This window comes from Neomonachus schauinslandi, chromosome 4, assembly GCF_002201575.2.
Source record: "Neomonachus schauinslandi chromosome 4, ASM220157v2, whole genome shotgun sequence".
Lineage (NCBI taxonomy): Eukaryota > Metazoa > Chordata > Mammalia > Carnivora > Phocidae > Neomonachus > Neomonachus schauinslandi.
The window spans coordinates 146,649,496-146,664,006 of record NC_058406.1 but is presented as its reverse complement, the minus strand read 5'-3'; the positions used below and the strand labels follow the sequence as shown (position 1 = coordinate 146,664,006).

Genomic DNA, 14,511 nt, shown 5'->3' with positions numbered 1-14,511 from the left:
ATATATATATATATATATATATATATATATATATATATATATATATTAGATCAATATTTAGGTGTTTTTTTTTTTCTTACAGTGCAGGGAGCACTATGATTGAGGACTTCATTTACTGCCAGAGAATCATAAATATAGCTCAACAGATCTTTCTGGTTAAGATTGCAATGTAGTTTAAACTGTTTAGATGTCTAATGCTGAAACTAATAAAAATTGTTCAACTGTTAGTGATGAGAAGCAGAGTTATAGTTAAATTATTCAAATGTAGATATAAAATTGGGATACATTTCTAGTCTCTAAATATATGCAATGATAGTAACAGATGATTTAGATTCAACTGTCTAATTTCAGATTTGTTTTAGTAATTTAGTTGACAGTAAATATATAATGAATATAATTATCAAAGATTCAAAAGAGAGATATATTGTAAATCAGCTGCATGAAAATCTAGATAAAGGGTTTGGGAGGGTAGAGTTTCTCCTAATTACAAAATATCAGCTTTTGGTTCTTGACTAGTAAATGATGATATTAGGGGCATAAAATATTTTCCTATTGTGACTAGAAGAAGTATAATTATTTCTAACAGAGTGAATGGAAGATGTGGAGCTATTCTTGCTGATGAAATGGGTTTAGGGAAAACGTTGCAATGTATTTCGCTCATCTGGACTCTACAGTGTCAGGGACCCTATGGAGGCAAGCCAGTAATAAAGAAGACGCTTATTGTCACACCTGGAAGCTTGGTGAATAATTGGAGGAAGGAATTTCAAAAATGGCTAGGAAGTGAAAGAATCAAAATATTTCCTGTTGATCAGGTAAGAGACTTATAACAGTTCATCTTTGTTCATTTTCTAAATTTCTATGCTTTTCAAATCAACACTGCAGTTTTCACTGTTTGTAGGGTAGTTTTTCAAGTGCATATAACTCTCCAACTCCTTTGCATAAAAATAGCATCTTGGCTTACAATTTGGCTTTGAGTTAACATATTCTAATTAATGTCTGTCAAGAATATGCTGCTTGAATTTGATTTTATAGTTTTAGCCCATGATTTGTTAGATACTATCTTTTTTTTTTTTTTAGGACCATAAAGTAGAAGAATTCACCAAATCTCCATTTTATTCTGTTCTTATCATCAGTTATGAAATGTTACTTCGTTCTTTGGATCAAATTAAGAATGTAAAATTTGATCTTCTAATCTGTGATGAGGGGCATCGTTTGAAGAACAGTGCCATTAAGACAACTACAGCCCTCATTAGCCTCTCTTGTGAGAAAAGAGTAATTCTAACTGGTCAGTATTTACTTTGGGATGATATGATAGAATTTTTGCCTACTTACCATACAAGATTTGTAATATTCTTGGCAACCAAAGAATTGGTGGTGCTGGATGGAATGCATACTAATAAACCTATGGTAATTGAGTCTTGGTAGGATTCTGAATTTTCAAATCCCTATGTAATTTTCTGTAACCTACATTTTGAAGTTTTTGAAAAATAAATACAGTGGTATCATGGTAAAGAATCTAGGAGATGGGTCTGGACTGCCTCTGCTTGGTTCTTAAGGGTGATATGTATAGCTGTACAACTTTGGGCAAGTTATTTAACTTCTCTTTGCTTTAGTTTCCTTATCTATGAAATAAGGATTGTAATACCATTTACTTCATAGAGTTACTGTGAAGGTCTAAGGAGTTAATTCACATAAAGTTCTTGGAAGACTACCTGACACATGGTAAATGCTTAATATAAGTATCCCTTTTTTTTTTTTTAAGATTTTATTTATTCATTTGACAGAGAGAGACACATCGAGAGAGGGAACACAAGCAGGGGAAGTGAGAGAGGGAGAAGCAGGCTTCCCGCAGAGCAGGTAGCCCAATGCTGGGCTCGAACCCAGGACCCTGGGATTGTGACCTGAGCGGAAGGCAGACGCTTAACGACTGAGGCACCCAGGCACCCATATCCCTTGTTTTTATATGTATATGCTGCATGCACATAATTTGCTGGCCGAACTTGCTGGCCCAGACTGGAAAGGTGGGATGGCCCATATGTAAATACAAGAATCTTTTTTTTTTTTTTTTTTCAAGATTTTATTTATTTATCTGAGAGAGAGAATGAGAGACAGAGAGCATGAGAGGGAGGAGGGTCAGAGGGAGAAGCAGACTCCCCGCCGAGCCGGGAGCGCGATGCAGGACTCGATCCCGGGACTCCAGGATCATGACCTGAGCCGAAGGCAGTCGCTTAACCAACTGAGCCACCCAGGCGCCCTAAGAATCTTTTTCTACTCACTTCTTTTTAGCCTAGACTAGAATCAGGCCTGAGTAGCTCAATGTAGCTTTCCTCCCACAACTCACTTTGGTCTTGTGTGGCCCTTCCAATTTCTGGAGAATTATCCTTGTTTGAATGAGAGCTTCCACTCTCCCCTGTAACTTGGTCTATGGTTGACTCATATAGAGGTAAGTGGAAAATGCCAGAGCCCTTGCCTTAGGGTAATTTCAGGACCAACTTTATGGTACAATTTATGTTCTGAGCCTTGCTATAATTTATCTCAGGCTCAAGGAGGCCATCCTTGCTTAGTTTCTTCCCCTGCTATTCTCTGATTCCATTATTCTCTTTCTCCTGAGAGCTTTCCCTCCATAAATGTTGTACAGCCAAATCCCTGTCTCAGGCTCTGCTCCTGGAGAACCCAGTCTAAGACACAAATGCTTCCCTGCGTCGATTATTGGCAAATGGGATTGGACTATCATGAGTGGCTTGGATTAGTTAGCTGGGGTTGGATAAATGTCTGGAAGCCAGCCATAAGGATCCTTATACCTTTGTTTCCCCTTTCTTTCTTGCCTTTTTCATTCTGTGTATCTTTATTAGTCATCGTCATGGAAATTCATTTAAAGGCTTATTAACAAAATACATACCAACATAAATATATTTTCTCTAATTTTTTCTACTATGGGTCCAAAAATTTAGAACTGACTAGATGTGTTAAAAAAATTAATTAGCATTGGTCCTGGAGTTGACCCATTTAATTTTGAGGGAAGCAATCATTAAATTCCCTGGCATTGTAAAATTTATGTTGTCTATGTTAATGAAGAAGTGCATTTTTATTTACCTCTTATATATACCTCTTATATTATCTCTTATATTATTTATATTTTTGGACAACTTTTTCTAGTCTGTTATTTGAATGTCATCTGAAACTATACTGTTGGACTATGCTGATTTACACGTTCTTTTGATGTAATCATTGAAACAGGCTAATGTTTCTTTGAAAATTAGTTAGCAAAAGTTATTGAGTATGTAATATATGCAGGGTATATTAATCCATTTGTGTCAACCTTTAGGATTAGTGAAGATCTCAGTCTGATCTGAAAACTTTGAAAGGTAATAGGTGCCATTCACTGAGTGTTTACTCACTGTTAGGCACTGTGCTATAGTGTGCATACGGAGTCTCCACTTTTCACTGTAATACCACTGGGAAATTGTTAGCTTCCCACTTTTATAAGTGAAAAAGTTCTGAGTTTAACTTAAAGAGCTTAAGAAACTTGTCCAGAATCACACAGTTATAATAATATTAAGAATCACTAACAGTTATGGAACTTTATTGTGCTTTAGGCACTGTTCTTAGTATATGGATTAACTAATTTGATCCTCAAACCCTAGGAGCTGCATTTTATAGAAATCAACTGAGGTATGTAACTTGCTCAGGGTCACTCAGAGTAAATGATACAGGTGGGATTTGATCCCAGGCTAGTCAGACTCCAAGCCTGTATGCAGCCACTATGCTGAATTTAGTACACAGTTAAAACCAGAGTTAAAAATTTATTTGATTCTTAATATTTTTTGTTCAGCTGGGTTTGGCTGCTCTTTCTCAGCTCTAAAGCCTTTCTTTTAGTTTTCTTAGGGAAGAGAGTACAATGTTGTACAAACCCCTGTGACTGTAAAACACAAACTTGACCTTTTATTCACTTTTTTCTTTCTTTAGGTACTCCAGTTCAGAATGATCTTCAAGAATTTTTTGCATTAATTGATTTTGTAAATCCAGGAATATTAGGCTCTTTGTCATCTTACAGAAAAATATATGAAGAACCCATCATTATATCGAGACAGCCTTCTGCTTCTGAGGTATAATTTACTTTTATAAAAAGGTTAAAAAAAAGCAGTATGCCCAGGAAAGTCATCCACAACTTGGGCATTATTTAATTCAGGAAAAATTAAATTAGTGAATTCTTTATTTTCCCACAATCCTTCAACTCTTCCTGCATTCTTTATTTTAGGAAATATCACATTAAAAAAATCATAAGTAGGTACTTCACCAGGTACTTCACAAAGAATTGTAAGTGACAGTAAACATATAAAAATATTCATTTTACTGATATTGAAAAAAGTAAACCAAAATAACCATAAAATAACTTTTATACTCTTCTGTTGGTGTTTTCATTGGCTCAATTTACATAGGAATAGCAAGTATAGATGAGAGTACTGTCCTCTACTGGTTGGAATGTAAATTGGTACAACTAGAGACTAGTTGGGCAGCATGTATCAAAAGCCTTAAAATTGTGTATATTTTGTGGTGTGGCAATACCACTTTTAAGAATTTATTATAGAGAAATAATCATAGATGTGCTTAAGGATAAGCACAGCTTATCTGTATCTAATACAGCTTAGCTGTAAGGATAAAAAAGTATAAGGAAACAAATTGGAAACACATTTCTAAAGATAGGAAAATGGTTAAAGCAGAGTCTGCATGTTGTATACACAATGTATTCCATGGAATCTAAAATAACATCAATTAGATGCATCATTATTTTATGAACCACTAAGGAAAACGTGCTATCAATTATAGTTATAAGAAGGCATTGCTTATAAAACACAATCTATGTCAGAGAAGTTAAAGTGTAAAAAAGAAGTCTCAGAATTAATAAAATGATAGCAAATATTTATTGAGCATTTCCCATGAACCAGGAACTATACAAAATAATAACTTATGAATATATTTAATAGCATGGAAAATATCCATCATACATTATTTAAAAGTAAAATCACATTCATTTATTTACCTAACACTTATATATATGTTAAACACCTATAGTGGGCAAAATGCAAAGTGTTAGATCCTAAGGAATACGGTGAAGAGCCAAACTGACGGGTGCCTTATTCCCATAAAGCTTTAACTATAGAGGTCTGTTTTTGTTACAAACAGGAAAATAAAAATAAAAATAAAATGTCAAATACATTTACATATTTGACATAAAGAAAAAAGACTTGGAAGATAGACATAAAGTCATGACAGCAATGGTTGTTTCTGGTTGATTAAAGTAGGTTTTAATTTTCTTAATTTTAAATAACTATATTTTCTTGCTTTTCTTCAGTGAACCTATTTGTTTTCAATGAATCTATTTCTTTTTTTTTTTTTTAAAGATTTTATTTATTTATTTGAGAGAGAGAATGAGATAGAGAGCATGAGAGGGGGAAGGGTCAGAGAGAGAGGCAAACTCCCTGCTGAGTAGGGAGCCCGATGTGGGACTCGATCCCGGGACTCCAGGATCATGACCTGAGCTGAAGGCAATTGCTTAACCAACTGAGCCACCCAGGCGCCCTGAATCTATTTCTTTTGTAATAAAAGTTGAAAATAGTTTTAAAATATGAGGGGAATTTTTTATTTTAATTTTTAAAAATTTTTATTTTTCCAATATTTATTTTTATTTATTTTTAATTTTTTAATTTAAATTCAATTAATTAACATATAGTGTATTATTAGTTTCAGAGGTAGAGTTTAGTGATTCATCAGTCTTCAACTCTTCCTGCATTCTTTATTTTAGGAAATATCACATTAAAAAAATCATAAGTAGGTACTTCACTAGGTACTTCACAAAGAATTAAATTTAAATTTTTATTTATGCTACTCATTACATCATGTGGGAATTTTTTATGATTTATATAGAAATGAATATATACATATGGGATTTTATTTTAATCTTCACTGTGAAGTTATGTATACTCAAAAGAGAATTTAAACATATATTTCACCCATATGGTATTTTGACTTAAGGTATTGTGGTAAAAATTTAGAAACAAACCAAAGGAAACAGACGAATTGGAAACTAGCATTTCTAATGAACAATATGTAATGATTTTGAAAAAATTAGCTGTGCCTTGTGTCAGTAATTCTTGTGGGTTTAATTTTAGGATCAATTACTTGTCAAAATATTTGCTTCCAAGAATTTGCTGAATTAGTTCTTTGTTGATGATTTTAAGACTTATGTACCATGATAGTCTTCACATAAAAGCTTACTTTTAGAATAATTTAGTTTGTAGATTGTTGATTTCTGATGGCTCTCAATGGGCCAATAGCCAAACAAGGATTAGGAGACTGGTTCATTTAATTAAATGATTATGCTGAACCTTTAAAGAGATGGTGGTTGGTTTTTCTATCCCAAACTCATACTGCATTTATTCTGTAAAAAAAAAAAAATCTGAAGGGACATCATTAGTAAATGGTTTATTATTATAAGATGTTTAATATTCCTTTTTAGTTACAAGTATTCTTTGTTTATAACACTTTTAAATTTGCGATTTTTCCATAGGAAGAAAAGGAGTTAGGAGAGAAAAGAGCAGCTGAACTTACTTGCCTCACTGGACTCTTTATCCTTAGAAGAACCCAAGAAGTCATAAATAAATATCTTCCACCTAAAATAGAGAATGTAGTCTTTTGCCGACCAAGAGCGCTACAGGTTGAGCTTTATCGAAAGCTGTTGAATTCTCAGGCTGTCAGGTTCTGCCTTCAAGGGTTGTTGGGAAATAGTCCTCATCTAATATGTATAGGAGCTCTTAAAAAACTGTGCAACCACCCCTGCCTGTTGTTCAACTCTATAAAGGTAAGTAGTATGTGAGACTGTGTCAAGGATATGAGCTAAGGGTTCTGTGTCATGTGAATGTAAGAGGGCAGATTGGGCCAGTCCCAGGGGTTACATTTGTGGGTTTTCCAAAAGCTTTACAGCCTCTCCTATATGTTTCATCTGTACAACTTATCCAGTCTTCCCTTTGTTGAGAGACTGTCCATATTCATAGGACTAAAGTAGGGGTGAAATGGATGTGAGGCACTGCCTTCTAGAATTTGCCCCATGCCCTTTGGTATCTCATCTAATACTTTTTTTTTTTTAAGATTTTATTAATTTATTTGACAGCGAGAGAGACAGCGAGAGAGGGAACACAAGCAGGGGGAGTGGGAGAGAGAGAGAGAAGCAGGCTCCCTGCTGAGCAAGGAGCCCGATGCGGGGCTCGATCCCAGGACCCTGGGATCATGGCCTGAGCCGAAGGCAGATGCTTAACGACTGAGCCACCCAGGCACCCCTCTCGTCTAATACTTTGCTGTGTTTTCTCTCCCTATTTTATATAGCCAGTCAGTTTTGTTTGGTGCAGACAAATATAAAATTTATCATTGAAAATTTAGTTTTTTCCCATTATAAAAGTAATACATGATACATTCAATTTGTATGAAATTTATAAAATTCAGAAAATCAGAAGAAAATTAAAGTCATCTGCTGGTTAGAATATAAATTGGTACAACTGAAAGAAGGTTCGCAATATATATCAAAGCCTTAAAATTTTATGTTTTGTGGCCTGGCAATACTTTAAGAATTTATTATAAAGAAATAAAGCTTTCTAGCCAGAAAAAACCCCCATATTTTAGTATTAATAATCTTAGCCAATACTTAATAAGGACTTGTGTACCAAACACTAAATGCTTTTCTAGTATTGTTTATTCTTTATAAAACTCTATGGAATAAGTATTGTTATTACTATCCCCACTTTTTGGTGAGGGAACAGGGGCTCAAAGATATGCATATATAATCTTGTTCTAGAGAAACTTAATTTTATTTATTTTATTATTATTATTTTTTAAAAGATTTTATTTCTTTATTTGAGAGAGAGAGCATGAGAGAGAGAGAGAGAGTGAGAGCACATGAGAGGGGGTAGGGTCAGAGGGAGAAGCAGATTCCCTGCTGAGCAGGGAGCCTGATGTGGGACTAGATCCTGGGATCCAGGATCATGAGCTAAGCCGAAGGCAGTCCCTTAACCAACTGAGCCACCCAGGTGCCCCGAGAAACTTAATTTTAATAATGCTATGCTTACTATTTTAAAGATTTATTTATTTATTTGACACAGAGAGAAGGAGAGAGAGAGAGAGAGATTGACAGAGAGCAAGCACAAGCAGGGGGGAACGGCAGACAGGGGAGAAGCAGGCTCCCCGCTGAACAAGGAGCCCAGTGTGGGCCTCGATCCCAGGACCCTGGGATCGTGACCTGAGCCAAAGGCAGCCGCTTAACTGACTGGGCCACCCAAGCGCCCCTATGCTATTTTAAAATCTACTTTTTTCACTAAATAAATCATGAACATTTTCTCAAATTAGGTATCTTCTCCAAGTGTGATTTTTAATGGTTGTATAGTTGAACTAACCATTTGGATAATTAACAAACATAAGGCAGTTTGGAGTTCAGGGAGAGTTTTCTGTTTTGGAGTTAGAAGTGGGTATTAGTCTCCATTCTACTATTTACCAGTTCTTTAATGACAAATTTAATCATGGTCAAGTTACATCTGTGAGCTTTTATTTTTCTTATTTCTAAAGCAGAGACAATAATAACTTCGGATGTTATTGTGGCAACTTGATGAAATGGTATGGAAAGAACCTAGCAAAATGCCTGGCCATAGAAGTTACACAGTAACTATTAATACTCTGTTACCCGCAGCGCATGCTTAACACTTCATTAAATAAACAACTTTTATTCTTTTATTTTTTTCTTTAAATATTAAAAGCATAATTTGCAAACAAAATGAAAGAAAACTTGTGGGTGCTGCATTATGCTTGAGGTCAATAGTTATATACTTAGAAAATGGAGTGTTCTACCAGAATTCTTCAAGTTTATCCTAAATGAGTTATATTTACGTGGTTTATCATAGGAGAAGTCTGTAACTCTTAAGTAGGTAGGATTATAACAATTTATTAATCACCTTTTTAAGAAGCAGATTTTATATACAGTGATAAAAATTAAACCCTTTGGGCATGACGCCCAGCAAAAATAGAAGCCCCAAATTCTTCCTTAAAAGGCAGCCCAGAATGCACCAGTTAACCAGTAATAGGCACAGGATACTACAAGCTTCAAAGAGGGTACATAATTTACAATCTGAGACTTGTTTGGTAAAGCCTTTCCTCTAACATCATAGCAAATGAGGATCGCTAGAAAATGCCTGAAATGAGCATTCCACGTGTATAAAGCATTAAGTTTAAGCCATGTTTTTGTAAATATATTCCTGTTGAAACTAGTTTTTTTCCCCCAAGTTCAGTCAGGGTGATGGGTTTCTTTTCAGGAAATGTGAGTGGAATATAACCAAAAAAAAGTATAACTGGTAATGAAAGCGTATTGACTACAGAGAGTCAGAAGAGTGAGTGCTATGACTAGCTGATCTGAGAGGGCTAACTGGTAAATCCCTGTGATGGAGGTGATACATCAGACTGTCCTACATAAAGATATTATCTATTAGTTGATTCTTAATTAGGGGTCTTATGCATTATAATCTGGAAAGCTTTTAAAACTACATTTGTGCTTGGGGCGCCTGGGTGGCTCAGTCGGTTGAGCGTCTGCCTTCGGCTCGGGTTGTGATCCCGGGGTCCTGGGATCGAGCCCCGCATCGGGCTCCCTGCTCGGTGGGAGGCCTGCTTCTCCCTCACCCACTCCCCCTGCTTGTGTTCCCTCTCTTGCTGTGTCTGTCTCTGTCAAATAAATAAGTAAAATCTTAAAACAAACAAACAAACAAAAAACTACATTTGTCCAGGCCTCAACCCATATGGACTGATTGAGAATCTGAGAGTAGGACCCAAGTATGAGGATTTGGAAAAAGTGATTCCCCAGGGGATTCTGGTTACGTGTTCCTGGCTAAGAACTTAGGCCATAAGATCACCATCTCCCTTGTATTTTGATTTAATATTCACAAGACAACTTTTTGCTAATGATTTGGCTTGCCTTGTGGTTTCATATGACAGAATGCATAGACCAATTGGCTTAAATAGGTGGGTCTCCTTTGAGAATAAATTTATATTCTGACTTAGTCTCTTAATTTGATACTTAGTATGGCTCATTTGCCTAGAGCTTAACCAGATTCAGTTTCTGAACATGAAAAGTTGTGGACTAGATCCTGGGTCTGTCTGTGGTCCTTTGATGATCTCTCCAAGGTGTTGGCATTTTAGCAGACCTAATCTGAAGCACCCAGCATCTGTCTCTTTCCCCTTGTATATCCCAGTAATATTAATATCTTAGGGTTCCAGGTATTTTTAATCAAGTGACTTTACCCAACTATTGCTATATTTTGGGAATAAGCCAAATTAAAATCAGTACTTTGTGCCCAGCATCTTACACTTCAAGAGTCACTGCCCTTAAGGTGTTCCTGGAATTATTTTTTTAAAAGACTGATTTATTTATTTGAAAGAGAGAGAGAGACTGTGTGTGAGCAGGGCTGTGTGGGGGGGGTGGTAAAGGGAGAGAGATAATCCAAGAAGATTCCCTGCTGAATGTGGAGCCTGAGGCGGGGCTTGATCCCAGGACCCTGAGATCAGGACCTGAGCCAAAATCAAAGAGTCTGACGCTTAACTGACTGAGCCACCCAGGCACCCCTGTTCCTGGAATTATTAAAGAGAGAATACAACACACATGAAAACATAGGGAAGTATAATAAAGTATACAGTTAACTTCTCAAATAAGGTCAAAACTGAAATGTACTTTGGGTTTTTTTGTTTTTTTTTTAAGATTTATTTATTTATTTGACAGAGAAAGAGAGCATAAGCAGGCGGAGTGGCAGGTAGAGGGAGAGGGAGAAGCAGGCTCCCGCTGAGCAGGGAGCCCGATGTGGGGCTTGATCTCAGGACCCTGGGATCATGACCTGAGCCGAAAGCAGTTGCTTAACCAACTGAGCCGCCCAGGCGCCCAAAACTGAAATGTACTTTGTAACCATAAAGTTTAAGAGTCAGTGTCTGCCACCTCCCCTCAAAAAGGGCTTATAAATAATCAGGTAGAATTTGCATTGGGTCCTTAAGTATTTATAGGATTGAGATAATTGGACAGACAAATGAGGAAGCTTTCCAGGCAGGTGGAGTAGGTTGAACAAAGTTTCAAGAACAGTGATCAATCCAGTAAATGTGGAAGAGAGGGAGGAGACCAGTCAGTCTCAGAAATTTAATCTAAAAAGTGATGTAGTTATTAATAAGTGTATTTCTGGCTAAGTATTCACATGTCAGCTAGGCACTTTTGGAGGAGAAACTTCAGAAGTGCTGATAATCACTTTGGAATAAAATTATTCTAAAAAACTGTTGGTAATATAAACAAAAATAGTATAAGTAAGAATACATTTCTCTGTTAACTTACGCAGAATTGTTCCTAACGCAGAAGAAATTGTTAAGATTGAGTAAACCCTTAGGATCGATTCTGAGTATGACTTAGGAGGTGCTATGAGAAGCCCACAAATCAGGAAAGAAAAGTAATAGAGGGAAGGAGAGAAGAGAGAAAAAGGGGCCTTATGGATGAGAAATCTCAGGTTTTGGAGAGAATAAATGTTGTATCACTATTTGCACCCTAGTTTCCTCTCTTATTTCTCTGCTGTCCCCCTCTCTCTTCCCAAGGAACACATGGGCAGCAATGCTGCCCTTGCAGGGTGAAGATCGCCTGCACTAGGTACAGCAGAACTGCTCTGTAATTAACTCAGTAGGATGCAGGTGACCTTTTTCAAAAATGACCAAATCAGTAACCTATAAAGATTTACATAATAGCTTGGTATTCTTTTCAGGTAGCTATTAATCTTCACTCCCCCCCCCCCATAATTTTAGCATTTTTCCCCCATCCTAATTAACAGACATGAACCAGTGTTAACAGTCATCCTTTTGCATAGGAAAAAGAATACAGCTCAACTTGGGATGGAAATGAAGAAAGGAGTCTATATGAAGGCTTAGTAGATGTGTTCCCTGCTGATTATAACCCTCTCATGTTTGCTGAGGAAGAGTCCGGAAAACTACAGGTGCTGTTGAAGCTCTTAGCAGTTATTCATGAACTTCGTCCTACTGAAAAGTAAGAGGTCAATTTAATAAACTTGCTTGTCAGTGCTCATGGAATTTTGGCTTAGACTATGGCCTTCCTTCCTCTCTTCCCTACTTCTTTGGGGTCATGATCTTTATTTAAGACAAACTAAATCTAAAGTAAATACATAATATTCACAAAACCCCAGAGATGTCTTTTGATATTTAACACCTAATTTGTTCCTTAATCTCTTTCAGAATCTTCTTTTTTTTTTTAGTCCCTCAAATATTGACCCTTCTTTAGGGTTCTCTGTAGCCTTCTTGCTCCAAACACCCTTCCTTGGTTACCTTTACTCATCATTTCAACTCTCACACATAGTGTTGATTCCAAGTCTGTATCTCTGGTCCAACCCTGCCTTTGCATTCACACATCCTCATTTCTTACTGTTTATTGGACATCTAAATCTCTCTTGATGTCATATCAGACTTTAAGCTGGAGATATCCTTAACAACGTCATTTGCCATTGCAAATCTGACCCTTTTTCATCATTCCTCGTCTTGATAAATGGCAGCAAATCCAAGCAAAAATCTAGTTATACTAGACTCACTTTTCTCCTTCACTTACCCAACATTGTCAGTCACTAAATTCTATTGATAGTTATTTCTTAATCTTGGAATCCACCTCCTTTCTGGTACCAAGGCTTTTGTTTTGACTCTTGTAATTAATGATTTGGGTTATGATGGTCTCTTATAAACTACTTCCCTCTTATTTTCAGCCTCATTACATATCAACATTGCCCTAAATTTCTAAAATACAAATGTGAACATATCACTCTCCTTAAAAATCCTTCAAAGACTCCTAATTGTCTTCCAGGAATTTCTAAAATCTTTAGCACATTTGGCAAGACTTTTCACGATCTGTCTAATGCCTCATTTTCTGGGCTCATCTCCCACCACTCCTTCACACTTAGCATGTGGTCCAGTCATACCAAACTACCTGCAGGACCGTCACTCGCTCTGCTTCTCACTGTTTGCTTTTACATGTTGCGGGGCCCATGCCTCCACGACCTTTACTTCTCATTCATCTGGCCAGCTTTTTCTGTTCATTAAGACAGCCCAGATGCTTTCTCCTTTGGAAGACCCTGGCCTCAGATTGAGTTAGATGCCCCTTTTTGTACCCCCTTTGTATCCTGTAACTGCCTCTTATGGAGCTCTTCTCACATTATATTATGATCATTAGTTCTCTTATATATCCATACTTAGAGTACAGGGACTGTGTCTTAAGTATCTCTGTATCAAACCGTCTTTGTGAATTAAGGCAAAAATACATAGAAAAGATTGCAAAATAGTAATTACATTTAATTGTCAAGGGATCTTGCATAACCTCTTCGGAGCATTTATAATATCATTTGACTTGTGCATATTTTTAGGTTTATTTTTCATAACAATGAAGGAATTAAAATAAGGAAACTTTCTATGAAGTGTTTAATACAGTTTGATTAAAATGTTTTATTAGATAATATTTCATATGTGTAATATGTATATGCAGATTGTGGGGGTGCCTGGGTGGCTCAGTTGATTAAGTGGCAGGCTCTTGATTTCGGCTTGGGTCATGATTTCAGGGTCCTCTTCTCTGAGGAGAAGGAGATAGGTGATGGTGATTGGACAAGGAATAATGAGTGAACAGTTTTAGAGGAAATGAGAAGAGATAAGATAAAAACATATGTGTGAAAATTTATCCTTGAAATGCTGTAGGGGAAGGTTTCCTTCTTGTGGTGGGGAGAAAGGAATGATGAGGAAAAGCATAAGTTAGAGGTAGAGTTGGGATAGGGTTATTTTGACTGCTTGTGGGTCCCTAGGAAAACTGTATCCTGCCTTGTCCCATGAGAGAAGCAGCGGCACTTCCATCAGTGCCATAGGATGGGTGTTCTATTGCTTTACATTATTTGAAGAGATCCTCATCCCCGCCTCCCCAACACCCTTTTTACAATTGTAAAATGCACACAACATAAATTTACCATCTTAACTATTTCTAAGCATATTGTTCAGTAGTGGTAGGTTCATTCACATTGTTGTGCAACCAATCTCCAGAACTCTTTTCATCTTGCAAAACAAACTGTACCCAGTATATAATCCCCATTCCTGCCTCCCCCTCAGCTCCTGACAACCACCCTTCTACTTTCTGTCTCTGTGAATTTGACTGTTCCAGGTACCTCATAAAAGTGGAATCATACAGTATATTGTCTTTTTGTGACTGGCTTATTTCACTTAGCTTAATGTCCTCGAGCTTCATCCATGTTGTAGCATGTGTCAGAATTTCTTTCCTTTTTAAGGCTGAATAATATTCCATTGTATATCTTTTCCACATTTTGTTTATCCATTCATCTGTTGATGGGCACTTGGGTTGCTTCCACCTTTTGGCTATTGTGAATAATGCTGCTATGAACATGGGTGTACAGTTATCTCTTC

General features: G+C 36.6%; 1 protein-coding gene across 1 annotated transcript in view; it reads left to right on the top strand.

The window, feature by feature from the left end:
* RAD54B (RAD54 homolog B) overlaps window positions 1–14,511 on the top strand; it is an 86,307-nt gene that overhangs the window by 59,630 nt on the left and 12,166 nt on the right. The window contains exons 7-11 of the mRNA XM_021688249.1: window positions 587–812; window positions 1,078–1,285; window positions 3,967–4,106; window positions 6,569–6,859; window positions 11,919–12,094. Of these exons, the coding sequence (XP_021543924.1) occupies window positions 587–812; window positions 1,078–1,285; window positions 3,967–4,106; window positions 6,569–6,859; window positions 11,919–12,094 (1,041 nt within the window). The remainder of the gene's footprint in view (window positions 1–586; window positions 813–1,077; window positions 1,286–3,966; window positions 4,107–6,568; window positions 6,860–11,918; window positions 12,095–14,511) is intronic.